Source organism: Alosa sapidissima, chromosome 4 (assembly GCF_018492685.1).
Source record: "Alosa sapidissima isolate fAloSap1 chromosome 4, fAloSap1.pri, whole genome shotgun sequence".
In the NCBI taxonomy this organism is placed as follows: Eukaryota; Metazoa; Chordata; class Actinopteri; order Clupeiformes; family Clupeidae; genus Alosa; species Alosa sapidissima.
In genome coordinates this window covers 13,878,528-13,899,820 of record NC_055960.1, presented here as the reverse complement: position 1 = coordinate 13,899,820, position 21,293 = coordinate 13,878,528, and the positions used below count along the sequence as shown (strand labels likewise).

The following is a 21,293-nucleotide window of genomic DNA, read 5'->3' as shown; positions in this document are numbered from 1 at the left end:
TCAGCAATATTACAGCCTGCGGCAATCTATATTTTTCAGAGACTTGTATTGTCTCTGTTGACAAAATACGTCCGTACGGGCCTCTTCATGATGAAACGATAGATACTTGACTTACCAAGCCACTTTTACATCACATGCTAGAACAATATTTCTCAGTCTCTCAGTGTCTCCCGGGGTCCGCGAGCAGATATGAGTTGTCTGCAATATTGAACCAACTTGTATGTAAATCCAAACAGTTCTGCAACACTGCCTATGTAAGCTACGTCAGTTAAGCATAGGAATCCTCTGACATAATAAGCAAGGTGGTTCAGTGAGTAGGCCTATGATGTAATATAGGTGATGCGTGAGGTTTTTTTTATTTATTGGTTAAGTGGTCCTTGGTCTGAAAAAGTTTGAAACAGTCCTAGATCTTTTAATGGTGCTAGTTAGGAGACGATTATTCTGAACGGATTATCCCTTCTTCATGTACCCCTTGCTGACATGTGACTGTGACACTAGAATAAACAAATGTATTCAATAGCTTTAGACATCTTACATGAAAACGTTTTTAATAAGGATTTATTAACCGTTGAAACGGATGCATTTGTTCAGAATATCATAGGACATTTTTCCAGACTCCTATGTAGCCTACAAAAAAAGTCGAGTTTTCAAAGAGTTGGCAAAAAATTTCTTCTTTAATACAATGTTCAAAACAGAACGTAAAAATCAGGTATATCCTCTTTTCTCCCCAAACAAGCCCACCCATATCCACCCCAATCAGGCAGTTTCTGCAGCAGTTCAGTCTGGGAGAAGACCATGACGCAGACAAACACTTCCCTTTACCTGGACCATGTGAAAGGGCAGTGCCTGTGCCCTTGCTAAGACTAGCGTGGAACGCTAAATAAAATTAAAAAAAAATCAAGAAACTGAACTGAAACTTACAGCTGACCCAGGATCTCTAATCCAGCACAGGGACAGTATACACCTAGCCCACAATATGCTAGCTTTCTTTACAACTGACCCTACAACATGGCTCAGAGACCCCCTGCCCCATACAAAACTAAGGGTGAAATATGATACCATGGACATGTCAGTCTCTTCCCAGCAAATACAGAGCAGTCAGCTATACACAAGCCAGTACCACACAGACAGGTGTGAGAACAAAAACCCTCCAGCATCCTCTCGAAAAGATTTTCTTTATTTACAGTGGAATAACTAAGGGTTCCTTAGGTTGGACATTGTTAGCTGATCATACAAGCATATACACTGATATGACATGTTGGTTTTACATAATCCATGTAGTCCTACTTCAAGTGAGTTACACTATTTTTTTTTTCACCCCACAGGATTTGAACCAAATATTCTACCATATGAGCTTTTAAATCATTAAATCAGACTTAAAAGCCCAGCAGGTGGAACGCTGGCTAGACAGAGTGAGAGGTGGAGGATCTGTGTTCTGACAAACAGTTGAACGGGCCCACTGCCCATTCTGAATACTGGGATGACATGCAGTCACTCATTCCCAGAGAGGTTCAGTCCGCACATGAGCCCTTAGGGCTACTGGGAACAAAAAAATATAGATGCCAAAATGGATGCATCCAAAGAAGCAAAAAACATTGATTGTGCATGAAAAATAATAACATTACAAAAAAAATAACTTGAGAGAATGGAGGTTGTGTCTGTCTGGTGTAATGGCAGAAGGATTTCTTTAGAATAGCAACGCTCCCATGCTGCCAACTTCACTCTGTTCCTTGACAAAGATCTCGAAGTACTGGTAGATGATGGTGACAGCCAATAAAATTCCAGTTCCAGAACCAATTGCTCCAAGGAAGTCAGCCATAACTGAGAGCCCGCCAATACAGAGGCCACCAAATGCAGCAGCTGTGGGGATGTACCTGTAAGAGAGTGTTGCGCACAGTTAGCAGCCATCAAGAAATTATGTTCAAAATAAAAGGTGCAGTTTGTTCAGGAATATTTTGTGGTTCCTCAGAACATGCACACACTTACCTGTTGAGCTCGTGGACCATGGATGTCTCTCTATGTCCCCTCATCACCATCTGCTGCTCCTTCAACTGTTTAGCCACCTGTTTGAAACCAAACAAAAACAATAGACTTTATGACGCTGCCTTTTAAAGTTTTAATAATGAGATCTGAAATAACAAGACACCAAGAATCGTCCATATTATACCATTAAGTATGACTTACATCTTTAGCAGATGATCCAGAAACCTCAATCCAGGTCTTAGAGAAGAAGGCACAGGATCCCAGCATGAAGACGATGTAGATAACCGCATGGACAGGGTCATCCAGAACAGAGCCAAATGACTCTGGCGGAGAAAGGTAGTAGCACAGACCACCAACTGGATAGGCTCGTGCAGGGCCTCCGCTAGAGGTGTCCTGTTGGGAGAAAAGGAAAAAGGGAAAATAAGGACTTGCTGCAAAATGCATGACATAGCCTAAGGCCAGCCACATTAAGGCACATGACAATGTTGTGATCAAGTCTCTCAGTCTGTAGACTTGAACTAAATTCACAAGCTAGTCAGATTACTAATGAATTCCACAAGAAAATATCTTGAATTGCTGCCAAACTGACACGTAAAACATGAGTCATTTCCTCCAGACACCCTGAGAGGTCTGGTTTGAGGAGAGCCAATTTAGCTCTTCAGATGTATCCTATACTTTTTTTTCCCCCCACTAGGCCATAATGGTTTGCAATTCCATTTCTTAAAATGATTCAGCAACAGTGCCATCTTCATTCCTGTTCCTTTTCCTGACTTAACAACTGATCAAGTTATAACAGAAATATGTTGGGACTTGTTACTTACAGACCACGTTCCAAGCAAGTTAACCAGGAAGTTTCCACTGAAGCGGGTAGAGAGCATCTGAGAGATGACATAGAGGTTGGACACAAGGGCAGACTGCAGGATGATGGGAATGTTGGAGGTGTAGAAAAGCTTGATGGGATAGGTGTTGTACTGGCCACGATAGCGGGCAGACTTGATGGGCAGATCGACTCTGAAGCCCTGAAGAGGAAATAAAAATGGGTTTAGCCTTGCAATCTCAACCCACAGTACGGACAGGCAACATGCCAGTCATCTGGTTAGGGACAGTATTTTGCATCATGCGGGACCTGCATGTTAAGTATAATACGTGAATGTTACTTTTTGATTCCAGTGAATTATGCTAAACTAGGCTAACAATGGGGGGAGTCAGACTGGGTTATTGTATGCACAGAGAGGAGAAGGGTATGTATCCTATTATCTAACTCTGGCGTAGACGGCAGATAAACTCATTTTCCAAAATGTTGGCGTGTTCCTTTAAGTCACAGGTGTGAGCTATGAGCTAAAATTATATATGTTTGATATCCTGGATACCACAGACATTTGGATGACTCATTGAAAGCTCAACGCTCTTGGTCCACATCACAGAGCAGAGACAACCAATCCTGCCGATGACCAACTCTTCCTAAAGCCAGACAGTGTGAGAGCATAATCCAATGAGCAGTTATCCACTGACCTGGAAGTATATCACCACAGCAAACACGAAAACGGTGGCGATGAGGTTCATGAGGTTGGGCAGGTTCTGGCGGTAGAAGGCTTCTCTGAGTGCACGCACTTTGTCATTACGCGTAGCCAAAAGATGGAACAGGGCAATGATGGCTCCCTCGAACTCAGTTCCTAAGAGAAATAAAAGGCAAATTAATTGTGGGGGCAGTTGTACATCATTTTGACAAAAAGTGATTGCTTTAATCAGAGAAGGTTGTGAACATGTGCTTTATCAGCAATAACTCATTAACTCTTCTTATCTTCACTGTGAAAGAGTTAAGAAATGGTTCAAAGGCAAACTGATGTTAACAAAATTCTCGACCAAAAACAGGCGCTGTATAAGGTAATGCGTTACAAAAAGAAAATCCTTCTTAAATGAAGACCTTTTCATTTCTTTAGACTTGCATCACTTGCTGTTGTTACTTACAGCAAACAATGTATCTTTTTGAACTATTTATAGTCAACAATAATAACTATTTATAATCACTTTCACAGATGTTCTCAAGCAGATGAAGGCAACAATACCGCATCTACTACGCACTGACCCATTTATGTAAAAAGGACACCCATTGCATGACCATAATTGGTGTAAAAAGGCATTTTGGTAAGCAAGCTTACTGGTTTTGAAAGGATTCTTACACCAAATGCACACATAAATATAAATACACACACAAACATACATATTTCAGCGTTTCCCATACATTGACTTATTTGTGGCGGCCCACCACAACATTGACCACCACACAATGATTTTTACAGGTTCTACTAAATTGTGCTGAAAATCTGGTTACCATCATAACCACGCTGCGCTAATGTGTTTAAAACTGTTTCATTCAAGTCAATTCTGCGAACTTACCACCACAAATAGAGTTCAATTATGTGGGAAACACTGTATTTATATATAATGCCTATATCTTTTCCAATGGTGTGCATGAAAACACTCTTTACCTCTGCCGGTATTGACGGTGGTGGGGCTGAAGGCTTTCCAAACGATGGTCTCGCAGATGTTGGTGGCGATGAAGAGAGAGATACCAGAGCCAAGTCCATAGCCCTTCTGCAGCAGCTCGTCCAGCAGAAGAACAATGAGTCCTGCCACAAACAGCTACAGGACGAGAAAGATAACACACCCTGAATTAGCAAATGCAATCAAACAAAGCAACTCCTCAACTCTCCACTGTATGTTTCAACCTTTACTACTAACAAGGATGATTAGTGATTTGTCCCAATCACTGGGATAAGATCAATCTATTTCAGCCTTTATTTGCTAATACCCCTTGATAAGAGATCCATGTCAAGCATAGGGGGGAGGGGGCAGTAATTGGCTTGAGACTGACAGCTCTGCAGGAGTTACAGGACAGGACCTACCTGGATGATGATCAGCAAGCAGATGCCAGCGCCCATCTCAGAGGGGTCTCCATACATCCCAGTCATTACATACACGATAGCCTGGCCAATGGTGATGATCATACCGAACACTGTGGGACAGCAACACAGCATTGGTGACGTGTACTGACGAACACTGCGAACACTTATCCTACAATCTTAGCTGAAGATCATCAAGTGCTGGAATTGCAATTTAGGCCATGATGAGTTGGTGACTTACGTTTCTGAGCGCCATTAAAGAGCGCCCTGTCCTTGGGGGTGTCTCCAACCTCAATGATCTTAGCACCAGCCAGCAGCTGCATGATGAGCCCAGAGGTGACAATGGGCGAGATACCCAGCTCCATCAGTGTGCCTTACAAGATTAAAAACAACGCAAGTGAGTAGGCTGATGAGGTCATGATTTAGACTATAATAGAGTCTAAATCATTGTGCCTTACAAGATTAAAAACAACGCAAGTGAGTAGGCTGATGAGGTCATGATTTAGACTATAATAGAGTCTAAATCATTGTGCCTTACAAGATTAAAAACAACGCAAGTGAGTAGGCTGATGAGGTCATGATTTAGACTATAATAGAATAGAATCAAATTAAGCTCTAGAGTCCAACAGACTTGATTTCAGCTGCATACAACAACTTATACACACCTCTGTTGGAAGCCAGAATTACTCTCATCCAGTAGAAAGGATCGGCAGAGTCGGATGACATGATGCCAAAGAGAGGAATCTGAAAAAACCAAAGGATTAAGTCAGACACATTCAATGTCAAAACTTTTTGTACAGACTCCTTTATTTACTGTCACCAACATCAAAAAAATGAATAGCTTACCTGACAGCACACCAGGAAAATGAAAAGTGTAATTGCAGTCCATAGTACCTTCTCTCTAAACTGAATCTGTAAGAGATTGAAAGAAACAGTAATTAACTGAGTCCCCAAGAACCGTACATAAAAGTAAATAAATAAATAAACAACACAAAGAGGATAAGATGGGCGAAAACATTTACCTTTCGTTCTGGTTTTTGGATCTCGGGCAGAACCGCACAAAACGGTTTTATTACCTCCAGAAATTTAACTGTAAGGAAGATAAGACATGTTTTACGTTACTTATAAGACATCTCAGTGAGCTACACCTATTGGCTAACATTAGCACTGACTGAGATTTAACTGAAGTAGACGTGGCTTTAGGGAGAATAGCACTTCAGACTGTTCGAACTTGCCCCCAGGTTTTGTACTGCAACGTCATCATTTAACTCCAGAAGAAACGCACACTAGTTACCCAAACTAGTTCCATGAAAATATTTCAGCGTGCATATTAACAGTTGTGACTAAAAGCAACCCTGCCAAACAGCCCAAAAAGTATTTGACGTGGCTAAACACTACTTGGCAACTGGGCGAGGGCAATTGATAGCTAACTAGCCGTCATAATTAGTCATTACGTTAGCTAGCATGCGAATTGTTTAAATGTCTGAATGAACAAAAGTTGGTTATTCAGCTCTACTCTCACAAGGCCAAACAACATTTACACCATACACAAATAAATAGGTCTATTAATATTAGACAAGTTCATTTCCAGTAAAGATTTCACACATATCAACTGTAGGCTACTAGCTGTACAGGTTGTTAGAAACTGCCGCTTCTCAGGCTAACGCTAAAAAAAAAGCTAGCAAGCACTAAAAGCCACTAGCTGACGTTTCCTTTTGACTGGTTTTGAAATGAACAATTTCAGAATTATAACTGGAAATGGATGACAAAATGCACAATCCTCATTCAACTCGTTTCAGATTAGACCTATTACCGATTATTCTTTTCCTTAAACTAGCTGGATCAACCTTCGTTGAAAGGAAGAGTATCGTTGCCGCTAGCTAGCTAGTTTGAAGGGACAACGGACAAAGATATGGAACGATTCATAAACAGCTTTAATTAGCTTTACAATCTGTGAGATAATCAACCAGAAACAAAATACATTATTGAAAGACACAAATCAGATGTACACTTACTAGCCATGGTGTTCGTTGCCCAGATCCCGTTGTTTTACAGTCCTTGTGAGGTGGATCAGCACAGATCGACTGCCACCGGCCTGCCACTACTCACCGAAAAGAGAGCACTAGAGACACGTCATCATTGAAGCCTTCGCTAATACACGTCAGTGCTGGTGGGTGTTTTTTCTTGTACCTTGGCTGCAGATGATTACAAAACCAATGGAAGGGCGTGTTGTATGTTGCTTGTTTATTGTATTTTACTGAATAGTCTTACGCATGCCTAGTGTTTGGTTCTAAAATGCTTCGATTGCATGATTTGATAAAATGTCTTAATTATGATACATATAATAGACATAGCCTATATGGGAGGAAAACGAAAAGAAAAAAGTCATAGTTATCGTTAGTCATGTTCAGTTTATGAAACTAACGCTATTGTTTTAACCAGAAGTGTGAATTCAGGCATTATGCTGGTCTAGTGACCAACCAAAACAAAGCAGAAAACCTTGTTGGTTTTATATGTCAATTTAAGGTTAGTTAGGTCTACCCATCTATCACTTTGGGCATTTAACCACTTAGCCTAGGTTTATTTTAGATCGACGCCTTGATTTATCCACATTCCGCAATATCCCTGGTTTGATATGCAATAGATGAAAACATTTAGGCATATCATTTCAACTTTCAAGTTGTTTAGGTAGGAGCAGACAGTATAACACTTATGTCATTAGGAGCACCAGTCTCTGCCTAGTAAAGCCTATATTTGTCTTGATATAACTTTTTAAGTGAGCTAGCCTTATCATCATCCCATCAAGCTGCTAAACTGTAGGATATGCTGCTGCATTTCAAGATGGGAACTTCTGACACCAGGTCTACATATTTTGACTAATTCCGTATTCGACTGAGTTTGTACTTTCTGCTACCCTCTTCTGTAGGCCTCACTCAACAGCGTTACAGTTTACAGAAAATAAAGCGTGAGTGGCTGATACACTGGAAATTCTGCTGGAAATACAACGCCATTTCCTGTTTGTGGCACATCCCATCCCACTTTCACCCGGATGTAATATTTTTCGATGTTCGTCGTAAAAAAAAAAATCTGCATTGAAGTGAAATCAGAGACAAAACCTGGACAAACTATCTTTGGTGAAATCTAAAGTATCTGATGATGACATGTTTGTTTCGCTTTCGGGTTCAGTAAGTTTCCCCTTCAGACATCTCTTTTAGTAACATCCGTATTTGATGGTCTATTTGACATAGTCTATTTGACTATTTGAGATCTTGTTTCAACCATGTTAAGGATTTCAGGGTCATAGAATGGCCTACCAATGAAAAATGTATTTCTACCTATAACTTTAATAGCCTATAAAAAACATTTCATTTGACCAAATAGGCCTAGAAGCCGCAACTTTCTGACTTATTAGGCTACAACGTTTATCAGGAATATGAAAATTAAAAATGTGTTCTTCAATTAATAAAGTTCAAGCAGGCTTATAATTTAGGGTCATTCTGTGTCAAATCATCATCTTTATTGACAGACTCAAGGTCAATTCAGAAACCCATAAAGACAGACATGACATACCTTTTCTTATAAAATACACTAAACCTATACCAGTGTTTCCACAGAGGTGACTGGTATCATACAGCACTAAACCTAGGATTGGATAGGCTAGCAGCATGACGATATGTTCTGAGAGTCATTCAGGTGACAAATATGTATAGGCCTACATCAGATTTATCAATAATACCCGATAGATGCTGACCCGTGCATTACCAAACAAGTTGGTTGCACTACAGCACCTGTGATTCATGTGTAATATCTGCATACAGTCATTATAGACATCCAGACACTTCTTCATACTTGCTTTTTAAACTTGGCCTACAAGGGAGGAGCTGACAGAGGAGTACAACATGCTTGAAGGAGACTTATATTCTCTGAACACGTAGCATTTCCTTGCCAGCATGTTAGCTTGAGCATAGCCAACCACCCCACTTCCAAAAAAAGTTTGGATTCTGTGTAAATGTAAATAAAAACAGAAAAAAATCCATATGTAGTTGCAACAAGGACACAGACTACATTCCATGTGTTGAAACTGACCAATAGCTGTTTCATGAAAAATATAGGCTCATGTTGAATTTGATGCCAGCAACACATCTCAAAGAAGTTGGGATGTGGTCAACAGAAGGCTGGAAAAGTTGTGTAATTTTAACTGGCATCATGATTGGTTATAAAGAGAGCATCCCAGAGAGTCAGAGTCTCTCAGAAGTAAAGATGCGGAGGTATTCATCACTCTGTGAAAACCTGTGTGAGCAAATAATGCAACAATGTAAGAATAATGCTCCTCAGTCTGAAATTCAATTATGTAGTATATTATACTACATTCAAATATTCAGAGAGAGAATGGTTTGTAAATAAAGGACAGGACTGAAAAAATAATATCGGATGGCTGTGATCTTCAGGGCCTGCTGAATGACAGTGAGCAACATATGCTGCAATCCAGACAATGCAAGTGGGTGTGTTGTTCCCTCAAAGCAGGGCTGAAGCAAAAGCACAACTACCACAACTCGTTCCTGCAGTAAAACCCTAAGCAAAAAACTAAAATGGGATAGCTATGGCGTCATGAAAATCCATGTAGAAATGACTGACTGATCCACATGAATTTAAGTACTTGAACATGAATGCAGCTGTCGATTTGCCACCATTCACAGAACACCAAAAGCACAATCAAATGCTGTCATTGTGCCAGACTGCACGTTAGCCAAACAACAATCTTTTTCTGTTACATCAGTTCAGTTCAGTTTAGTTAGTTTATTGTCATTAAAATGTTAGAGCCTTGAATTTGGCGGCCCGCATCAAATTCAAGGCTCTAACGCTTGCCTACAAAGTAGTCTCCGGTTCTGCTCCCACCTACTTGAATGCCCTCATACAGACATACACCACCTCCAGACCGCTGCGCTCCTCAGACGAACGACGTCTAGCTCTACCACCGGTATGCTCAAGCCAATCCAAAATTTTCTCATCTGTTGTTCCTCGTTGGTGGAACACACTGCCAGTTCCTACAAGGGCAGGGACATCCTTCTCCATTTTCAAAAAACTCCTGAAGACCCAGCTCTTTAGAGAACATCTCCTCTCATAGCAACACTTACAACAAGTCTTACTGATCCTAGCACTCACCAGCCGTCTTAAACTGACAAGTAACTGTTAAAAACAGCACTCACTGATGCACTTATTCTTACTGCACTCTAATGTTTTTAAATTGTCCTAAAATTGTTGAGAATTGCTCTAAAACTTAAACTGTTTACCATGTTGTAAGTCGCTTTGGCTAAAAAAGCGTCAGCCAAATGTAATGTAATGTAACGTAATGTAATGTAATGTAATGTCATTATACAGAGTACAGTCAGTATAACGAAATTACTGTGTCAGTCAAGGAAGCAGAATAAAATTACACATAAATAAATAAACAAACAAACATACACTATAGGGCAGGATAAAAAAACTGATAAAACAGAATAGTAGTCCTTTGGTAAAGTGGCTGTGCAAATCAACAGTTGAAACCAGCTGAACATGTTCAACTTAAAAATACAGTATAGGCAAACTCAAAGCCTTGCAAAATGCTTATCAGAAAGACCACTGAGAATGGCCAGGGGGAAGGCACCTTTGGAAGCAAAACGCAAAACATAACAATGTGATACATTACTAGATGTACCACAGAGCGGTACAAAATATGACCGCCACCCAGTACTGCACATTCTCTCCACAAAAATAAATCACGCTTGTCAATTTCTCTCCATCTCTTACTCTATCCCCTACTTCATCCCCTACTTTTGTGTATACTGTATGTGTGCTTGTGTGTGCGGGGGGGGCAATGGTGTGTGTGTGTGTGTGTGTGTTTATCTGTGTGTGTGTGTGTGTGCCTGCTTGCCTGCATGTGTGTGTGTTTTTATGTGTGCATGTGTGCGTGCGTGTGCTTGTGTGTGTTTATGTATGTGTGTACGTGCCTGTGTGTGTGCGTACTTGTGAGTGTGTGCATGCCTGTGTGTGTGTGTGTGCATGTGCGTGCGTGCGTGCATGCATGCATGTGTACTGTGTGTGTGTGTGTGTGTGTTTATGTGCGTGGGTGTGTGAATGCTTGCGTGTGCATATGTGTAGCTGATATGGCACCCCACGAACGGAATTCCACCAAACTTGGCATGCATTCAGAGGGTTTCATAATGATCCTACTCCACAAATTTCGTGCAGTTTTGAACCTGTCAGGCAAAAATACCTGGATTACAATGCCCCGTTTTTGCCTTTTCATTTTTAACTAGGTGTTGACATGGCCCCTGGAGACCAACTTACAAAAATAATTTGGTCATCCTAGGCCCTATGATTCTCAAGATATTTATAGAAAACTGTGTCCGGCCATCTATAGGCCGATTGGTGTACAATCACTAAATGTACACATAATATTAATTTATTGTATGGCCCCCCATGAACGTAATTCCACGAAACTACGGTTCTCAAGATATTCACAGAAAACTGTCCAGCCTACCCTCCTTTCGGGGGGCCCAGTGCGGCGGGTGGGTGCAGATCAAAACGAAAAACAGTGGTTCCGTGTCATCCATGTGGGGCTACATGCCCACCAAGTTTCGTGCAGTCATAGTGGAGTCATAAATACAGTATTTGACAGTATTTGTCTTTCAAATGTAGTGTAGAGTAAAAGTCACAAGTTTCCAAAAATATTCATTCTTAAGTAGAGTATAGTCAAAAATAATACTTAAGTACAGTACCGTTAATCAAGTAAATGTACTTAACTGTCCACCCAGTGTCACAGCGGCTACACCTCGTTCCTCTGTTCTGCCTCCCGTCCCTGGATCTACTCCAATCCGGGCTCCAGCTCCAAATGCAGGCCTAGTCCGGTCCTGAGTTTTAGCACTCAACTGTATCCATGCTCGTTATGTTTGTATTTAAGTCCCTGTCCTTTCAGTTGTCTTCGTGTGATATTCTCTGGAAGACGCTGTGTGAGCTCTAACCAAGTCTTTGTTTTTCGTCGCAGTGTCCTTGCATTGTTTGCCCGTTCTGGCCTTTTTTAATTGTGGTAATTAAAGAAGCCTTGAGCATCTGCATCTCTATCGTTGTGTTCCTGGTTTCCTTGTGTGACACCCCTGGGCGTCACTCCATTTATCATCAAAGCAACACAATGTAGAGAGGGAGAACAAACACTCTTGGAGACTTTTCAGAGATGGGTAACACTGTAGGAAGTGTGATACAAAGATTGTGACCTACATGAAATAAAAAGAGATAACTGAGAAAACTAGACAGCAATGGTAAACATGTACAGGTCCTATGCAACATCAGCCTCAGCCAAAATCAGAGGCATACAAAATCTCTGTCTAGACCACCTTAGTGATTGCAACAAAGTGATACTGAAGATAGTTGGAATGACCCAATACAATGGAAGGAACCTTATGCCATATTGAAGATGGGTCTGAAAGAATAATCCTCCTGCACCCTGCAGCCCAGAGACTCTTACTATTGTTAGTAGGAGGGCTATAATTTGGACTCTGAGGAAGTGATAGGCATGTTTTCTGCCTCACAGTCCAGAGGCCTGTACTATGAAGCAGGATTTTGAGTGTGGATAAGCAACTTTAAGTGTAATCCATGTTTTTAGTGTCACTTTGATCGTTCACTTTTAGCCAGCTAGGGTACATTTAAGATTCCTTAAACAAACAATACTTTTCTCCTGTGCATATATTGCCGGTTTTCAATGTTGCTTTAGATTTGATGTGGAGGAAAATGTATCTTACACAGCCATGATGTGAATTACAAGGTTATGGAGCTGGTCACACTAGTGTTTCTCTAATAACTCATAGAGCTGACAGTAAGTGGTAAACCTCAAAAAAGAATAGGAGCTTTTTGTCCTTATTTGGTTACGAGAATGAATAAGTCTTAGGGCTCTTCTAAGATGGTTTACCCCTTCCTCTCAATTATCTTACCAAAGTTAGTCACTAAACCACATACTTCAAATACACCTCTGGTCTGATCAAAAATGTTATACAGGGACAGGTTCACCATATCTTGGTCATCTTACACCGGCTCAGAATACAGATGCTGGTTTATTTGGTTTGATTTTGGTAAATATTGTGTGACGGATGAGGGTATGCAGTCACCACTTGTTTCTTTGGTATGGAAATCAACAAGGTTCTGTAGCATTGTTTTAAGATTTCAGTTTGACGTCGAGCCAATTCATTCAAGCAGAAGTGACTTTAAATGAAATATGCACAATGGGCATATATGCTATAGTCTATAGACTATTTTATCTCTTGGACAATCACCAAAAGGGTTATTCAGGGTTCAAAAGGGTGCAAAATGGATCTCCAATGTTTTCTTATGTGATCTTCTTTAATGTTATTAGCCTTTAAAAATGATATCAGATTACCGGTATACAGAATGTGCCTTTAGAATATTGGATGAATGGTTGCTGATATGGGCAATGTAGATATTGCATTAAAGATCAGCCATTTCTTTCTACAACAGTCAAGAACCCTTTTGCAATTATGTAAGCACATAATGTAATATGAAAACTGCTGCCCTGATTATTAAAAAACAATGCAACTGGTATTCTGTCTATGGAGTGGAATGGATATTTCTAAGTGACCCCAAATTTTTGACCGGTAGTGTATATCACTATTTATGATTATAAAACAATGATGATTTAATTAGGTTCTTTAATCATGATTTAAACTTGACTACATCTCTGACTGACTTGTCCGTTTATTTAGTCATCTTTTCAGCAACACTGACATCAGATGTATTTTATGTTGTAATTAAAAAATAAAAAAAAACTGTTAAACATGTAGTTGCACTGAACCATCAGCAGGTGTCAGCACTGAGCTGGGAAATGAGCATGGATCACTGTCTGTTTGCTGGTTCCATGTATTTCTTATTATAGACATATTTCAGCTGTGAAAATACAAGCGCGTTCTGATAAAACCAGATTTTATGAATATTAATGAATTTTTCTTCTGTCTTAGGCAGGCTGTTTTGCATGCTTTTTTACATAGGCTGCATTACATTCATTGTTTTTGAAGAGTGGATGAATACGTAAAATATGTAAATTCAATATGTAAACATAGACTTTGATTATTTAATTAAACACATACCTGAGCAAACTCCATTGCAATGATTAAATGACTAACACTACTGTGTTGTGTGTGTTAGCAGTAAGTGACATATTTAACCACTGACCCATACTCCCACACTTACATTCAAAACAACTCAGGCATGGATAAATGCAATCAGTCTACATGCCGGTGTTAAAACCAAGTCAGTGGTACACAGAATAAATTCCAAACATCTAAATTTTTGTGAAACTTACACACACACACACACACACACACACACACACAGCAGAATCATTGGGGATGAGCACTGGTCTGCTCTTTTATAAAGAGATATTTGTTCAGCTGTGTTGCATAACGAGCCGTGGACTGTGAGCAAACGCTGAGGTGAAGACAAGCAAATGCCAGCTTCTTTATTGTGCATTCCCTCAATCCGCCCAACTAGTCAGTTCCCTGCAGTCCATTCTTCTCTGTCCAGTTATCAAACACTGGGCCTACTTATTAGTATCAATGGACTAAACGTTTACTGAAAGACCCCTGTGTATGAAATGCACTATTTAAATAAACTTGACTACATCTCTGACTGACGTTTTGAAATAGCTAGAGTCTACATAAGAGATAAAAAAAATGGTTTGATTTCATTAGATGGGAGTTTTAGTGTTTGGCCATTGCACAGAAAGGGTGCATTGATCTGTAAACTGCCCTCTAATCGAAAAGAAACATTGTTTGGACGGATACAAAAAACATCACACCAACACACAAAAACAAAACCAAACTTCTTCTGGAAAGAAGAGGAGCCCGGCCAGCCACCAAGGTCTTACTGAACAAAAGCAAAGGCCAGACGCTGTGGCTTACGCTTACAACAACTCCCCCTCACTGTCGGAGCCGGAGTAGTGGAGTGATGATCATCCTCGAGGCTCCGATGCGCTCGGTGCTCTCATACGCACACACTGAGCTGACACACTGCTGCCTGCCCACCCCCTAGGCTCGCCATGGCACGGCCATGGATATGTAGGATGCTTGCGTAACCATGCAGTGGAGAGACTGGGCTAGGCTGGCCTCTTTCGGTGGCACTCATGCGGAAGAGAAAACAGGTATGGCCTTAAGCAAGGCAGGAATCTATGGCATGTTCCATTGCCATACGTCATCTAGTCTTTCAGGCATCAGTGTGTGTGTATATATAGGAAGTTTATGTACATGTGTTGCAAATGTGCAAGCATTTTCCATTAGCATCAAATATGTTATATTTATATTATATGCATATGCCATGACACTCTTTTTGTGCCCTACTTTTTCTGTTGAATCACTCCCTTAATATAACATCTTCTTTGGTGCAAGTGTGGCTTTACAGATTGATGGTCAAACAGTATTGCTTGCAAATCAGTGTGCAGCTCAAAACATTTTAGTTGCACTATCTACACAAGCACTTTTAATCATCAACTATGATCTGTGTGCAAGTCTCTCTCTCCCTCTTTCTCTGTCTCTTTCTCTTCCTCTCTCTCTCTCTCTAATTATGTCTGATTTATCACTTAGGTATCCACATCATATTTCATTTTTCTCTGGAATGTTGATCTTGATCCAAAGTCCAGTCCAACGTATCAGTGTACAGTCACAAAGTTCTGACACACACTTGTACACGTCACATCACAGTCATGGTAGCAACAGTTTTCCTGCTGTGTCCACTAAGTTGTTAACATTTGAGCTCCTCACAAGGTGTCAGTGACTTGTTCGAGTATGATGACAGAGAAGGTGGGGGATGTGTCTGCAACTGAATGGTAATTATTTCAGGCGTCAACTATCCTTTGTGTTTCCAGCAGCCGCAGCAAATCCATTTATTTTTAAATGATGCAATCAGTGAGGTATGATTTGGTGCAGCTGAACACTGCATTATATTAAAAAATATTGGATATGGTGATTATACTGTATTTCTAATGTTCTGTGGAGCCATTTTCTAAGCAGATCATTGTTAGCACTTAATTAAAGTCTAAAGATAGGGGTCTACCATTCCCTTCTCACTGTGTTAGTTCTCTGTTTCTCTGATCACATTTTCAGACACATGGGAACAAACACGCACACACACACAGTCACACACACAACTGGAACGAACAGCTCTGTGATCCCCACCAATCCTCAGGAGTGTGGGAAGTTGATCTATCAAGCAGAACGTTGAGTGACGGTGGTGGGTAGCTAATTTGCGTCGCTCCAGATTAGTGGGACATTTCTTTCCTTTTTTAAGAGGGAGCTAAAAATACTATGGTTCGCTAGGTGCAGAGTGTTGTGGTGAGTCAGACTTCCACAGTGATCGTGGTCTCCATGTGCAGAAAAGGTCTGTGGAGAACAGCAAGCAGTGCTAGGTCAGGCAATGATGCAGTCCACATGCAGAATATGGATTTCCCATCTTTTTTAATACAATTCATGTCATGTTTTATGACATGGTGCATCTGATAAAATGTAGACATCTCCCTTGCCTAGACCTAGATCTTTTTATTATTTTATTAGTCAAAGCCTTGCCCTAGACAACCCTTAGAACCCTTTTGTTGAGTAAATACCATGCTTACACAGCTATACCAAATGGGCTGATCCATTTTTCCAACTCATGAGTCCATGTGTGTTAATGTAATGAATATTACATTAATATATATAAATATATATATACACACACACACAGACCAGTGAACTTTCTGTCCATTTTAACTGGGACATTCAGGATTAGGCCGGATCAGAGTAGTTTACCAGTCATGGCATAAAGAGACCCCATCTACTGCCTTTCCCCCTGCATCCTCATTGGACAGAATGCAAGTTATGAGCATGTCGGTTACGTAAACTCGTCTCTCAGAATAGTCTCTATCCTCTGCTTGGGAGCTGCTGGGCAAGAGGGATACACAACAGTTTTATCGCCAGTCTCAGGCTGCATGCACATTGTAATTCTTCTAATTCTGTTTTTGTGCTCGTTTTATGTGTGTGCGTGTGTTTGTTCAGATGTGAATACATAAGAGTAAATACTGCAAAGAAATACTACAAAACTATATGTAAAAAACACTAAAAAAAGTAGATACTACACATAGGTGTAATGAATAATTGGTAATTAGGCAACAATGGTTTATTTTTTATCGTAATCAGCTAATGTGAGAACAGCTGTGTTCACAGACACTCACAGCTTTTCAGTGACTGCTATTGTTGAAGCATCAGCTCTGGTCTGAAGCACTGGTGTGAAGTCGTACGCAAGTAAAGATGAGCAAGTTTACCTGTGCAAGTTCACATAAGGACACCGACAAAGGCAAACATGTCCTATTGTCTCCATGCCAATCTTTAACAGAACACATGTCAGATATCTCAATGAACCACAATGACATCAATAGATGGTAAGGTGTTGAGTGTGTTTGAATTCTCTTCCTTGTAGCATCCATTTCTGCATTCTACAGTGGGGACAAGTTCATCTTGTTTAATTAAATAACAATTATATTTCCTTATTAGCTGCATACTTGAGGTTGGAGATATTAAGGCATATCAAGTTTCTCACATACTGGAACTTCAAGATACATAGCCTTATGATTTTCTTATTCAGTTCTGCACTGAACTTGAATTACGAAATTCGGCACAGATACACAATTATGATTTTGGCCTGTTGATTATATTGTGGTTAATTGAAAGCTCTGTCAGTCGTTTTGGATAAGCATCAGCTAGATGACTAAATGTAAATGTAAATTCTTGAATTATTCTTCTGATCACACTATATAGTTTTAATAGGCTAAATGTTTGGGATATTAAAGGAGAATTCCGGTGTGATATTGACCTAAAGTGTGTTGAAACATGATACCGAGTGTGAACGTATGTCTCATAGCCCATCTCGTCTTGTCCCCTGCACTCCAAAAGCTGGCGCTAGTTAGCCGATGCTACCGCTTTTTCAATGGTGGTACTTAAGCATCGGGCTAGCCATGCAAATAAATCACTGTTTTACACCATTTAAGAGGCTAAATGTATCTCCACACTTCATTGGTAGACTTCCGAGGGCCCTGACATTTAAAACGAGACATTGAGAACTTTGAAAAAGCACTGGTAGTTTACTTACAAGACTATTTATGCAGACAGTATCTTCACGAAGTTTAGCGTTTGCAGCCATCTTGAATTTAGTCACGATAAGTCGAGCGACAAGTAAGAATGAACAGGTATGATAAGGGATCAGATTCCAAAAATAATTCAGTGGAAATGCATGGATTCCAGTTTCTTCCAGTAGCAGCAACTGGAATCCATGCATTTCCACGGAATTATTTTTGGAATAATTTTGGAAACAGCTGATGAAATCAGACGTTGTTGAATAAGCATCATTTATCCTGGTGCCACACACCTTGCATGTAGCTGTTCGCTTATTTCCTCTGTGCAGTTTTTGTAACCGAAAGTAATGATAAAAGCACAACTCCGGGAGGACTTCTTGTCGCCATGGTCAATGCATTTATATCTGTGAGTGTGTGCACATAGCGCATGCGTTACATTGCACATTAAAGGGGCCATGTCGCTCGTTATACGTTTCACAAAGTATATGTAGCAGTAAAATAAAATAGAAATACATGAATAAATTTAGATTAAAGAAGCAATAATTGCATGAAATACAGCTTGTTCAGGAGTCTCGAAGCTCGAGTCCGAGTCAAGTCTGAAGTCTTTTGAGTGGAGTCGCAAGTCAAGTCTGAAGTCACTGTCCATGTCACAAAGTCCAAGTCCCCATCTTTTTTACATTTCTATCCCTTCATTCTCTTTAATTCAAGTTCACAGCACGAAGCTGACATGAAGAGCATTTATGCTTTATCAAGAATCAAAAAGATGCGTGGCACCGCTCTAGATGTGTCATTAAATTAATTGTGATATTTCGCAAGGTATAGAGATCTTTCGGTTTCACACACAAAGTGCACTTAACTGTTCTTCATATCCTAGTTGTCTCTGATAAATTGAAAATAATGAGCGTAGGCTTATGTCCATCCAGTCAGTTGCAGCCAGCCACAGTCATCTTCAACTAGTAACAGGAGATACGTTCTGCTATTTGCTCAGTTGTTTGCGAATATGTATCAAAACATAACACCACTTAATTTCAGGTTAAAATGCATTGTAATGCGCGTTACTGAAGTTTGTACCGAGTAAAATATTACCCAATAGTTTTTGTAATGCCTTATTTAATTATATAATTACTGCATTACAGCAAAAAGCAATATATTACAGTAATTACATTACTTTTGTAACTCGTTACTCCCAACACTGCTCATGTCATTGTTGGGACATTGTTGTAGGACAACAGAAACAGCTTTGTTTTTGCATCCATGTTTGCGTGATTGCAAAAACAGGACTAGGATATTAAACAAGAACATCTGGCTTTGATCCAGACATGTTTACACTACAAACAATGCACCAAGCATCAGATAAGAACAATTCATACATTTTATTATTGCATTGTCCACACTGATAACTACTGAGTATTCAAGCCAAAGAAGAAAGACACTGTTGTTTTTCAATTTAATTCAATTAGGGGATTTACTTAAAATGTCTTGACAGTGAAGTCAATGGATCAAGTGATGGCCATAGCCCTCATAAGTCCTAAGCTGTACCATACCACAAACGTCATTGCGCCAGTTATATAAGATTCTAATTTGTTCTCGGCCTGAATTTCTCCTCTTCTTTTCTCAACGGTCAGTTCTGTGGGGCATTCATGTCCCCTGGCTAGTCTCTGCCTGGTTCTATATGTGACACAGCGCCAGATGGGAGAACAAGCTCTCTGACTCTTTCTGCTTCTAACCACTTTGCTTTTCTTATCAATTTAATTTGATTATTGCATCCAATGTTGCGTGTAATGCATCAGTATTTTTAATACACTTGTCATTATATCAAATGAATAAACATATGGATTTCTAACTGAGAGTAGATGTTGACTATTTGTTTCCTCTCCAGTGTGAAAATCACTAACCACTCAATGCCTCCCCACAACACACACACATACACACACACACACACACACACACACACAAACACACTTCCATCAATGGATGTTTAAGCTTTATCAGCTGTGTACTCTCCAGCATCCCAGGGGTCAGGGGTTTAGTCCTCTGAAACCCCACCACCATCATCCGCATAATCTGCCTCTCTGGAGTGGAGGACTGAGGGGGCGCGGATTTGATTAAAGTCTCTCTTCTCCGCCTGTCACCGTGCCGTCCTCCGCTTATGTAACGGCCTGTGTTGCTGTGTTGGCCGTGGACGCTGGGTGCGTGGGGAGTTTTTAACCTCTGTCAAAACAAAAACACCTTCAAACGCAGGCATGCGGTGGCTCCATGCTGCAGATCACAACAGCCATTCCATTCCAAGTATTGTTTCCAACACACACACACACACACACACACACACACACACACACACACCATCCTTGATGAGACTGAAATGAAATAACCACTGCATTTATAAGTATAAGTATAAGTATATATACTCTTTTGATCCCGTGAGGGAAATTTGGTCTCTGCATTTATCCCAATCCGTGAATTAGTGAAACACACTCAGCACACAGTGAACACAATTTCTGTTGGCAGCTTCCCATTTAAGCAGGAAAGTAACCAGATTTAGTAAGTTTGTGGACATAAGTGTGTGTGTAACTTTTGAAAATTAGATAATATGACACAGTTTATGCAAGCAGCATTAAGCCTTTCATGGAATCTACTATCTTAAATCTGGGAGCCCCTGCAAAATTATAAAGATAATCATCAGTATGCCACAGTGGGCACCAGATCAAAAACTGAATTAGTCCCTCTCTCTGCTTTTTAGCCCACACATGTCCAGATGGTACAATCCCATTTCCAAAAAAGAAGTTGCAACGCTGTGTAAAATGTGTATAAAATAGGAAGGCATGATGTGCAAATCATGTACCGTAAACGTGTACGAAATAGTGCAAAGACAACGTACCAATTGTTGAAATTGAGAAAGAAAAAAAATTTTGAAAAATATATGTACACTTTGAATTTGATGCCAGCAACACATGAACAGGGCATGTTTACTATTCTGAGGCCTAAACTCTCAACTCAACAACAATCTGTAAATGTTTGTCTGGATGGCAGCATATGATGCTAAAAAGCAGGCCTATTCAGCATTAATTGAACCTTTCCAGATGTGCCAGCTGGACATGCCATAGGCACTATAATGTGCCCCCATACTATCATAATAGATGTTGGCTTTTGAACTGGTCCCTCTCCCCTTTCACCCGGAGGATGCAGAGTCCACAATTTCCAAAAAGAATTACACATTTTGATTGGTGTAACCAGTGCCACAGTTTCCCACTTCGCTTTAGTCCATC

General features: G+C 40.2%; 1 protein-coding gene across 1 annotated transcript; it reads right to left on the bottom strand.

The window, feature by feature from the left end:
• Window positions 1-655: 655 nt before the first annotated feature.
• sec61a1 (SEC61 translocon subunit alpha 1) lies at window positions 656-7,050 on the bottom strand. Its single transcript, XM_042089392.1, has 12 exons — window positions 6,902-7,050; window positions 5,909-5,976; window positions 5,733-5,798; window positions 5,552-5,630; window positions 5,128-5,259; window positions 4,890-4,999; window positions 4,473-4,626; window positions 3,496-3,656; window positions 2,805-3,002; window positions 2,185-2,376; window positions 1,987-2,063; window positions 656-1,874 (listed from the first exon to the last, which is right to left on the bottom strand). Exons 1-12 carry the CDS (start codon window positions 6,906-6,908, stop codon window positions 1,688-1,690), a joined length of 1,431 nt encoding a protein of 476 aa, XP_041945326.1. The 5' UTR covers window positions 6,909-7,050; the 3' UTR covers window positions 656-1,687.
• Between the last annotated feature and the right edge of the window lie 14,243 nt (window positions 7,051-21,293).

Bases quoted from the DNA above. Each gene is read 5' to 3' on its own strand.
- sec61a1 (XM_042089392.1), bottom strand. The intron at 5,000-5,127 runs GTAAGTCACCAA...GCTGTCCCACAG, and splicing joins CTTTAATGGCGCTCAGAAAC to TGTTCGGTATGATCATCACC. The intron at 3,003-3,495 runs GTCAGTGGATAA...TTTCCTCTTCAG, and splicing joins CTGTGGTGATATACTTCCAG to GGCTTCAGAGTCGATCTGCC.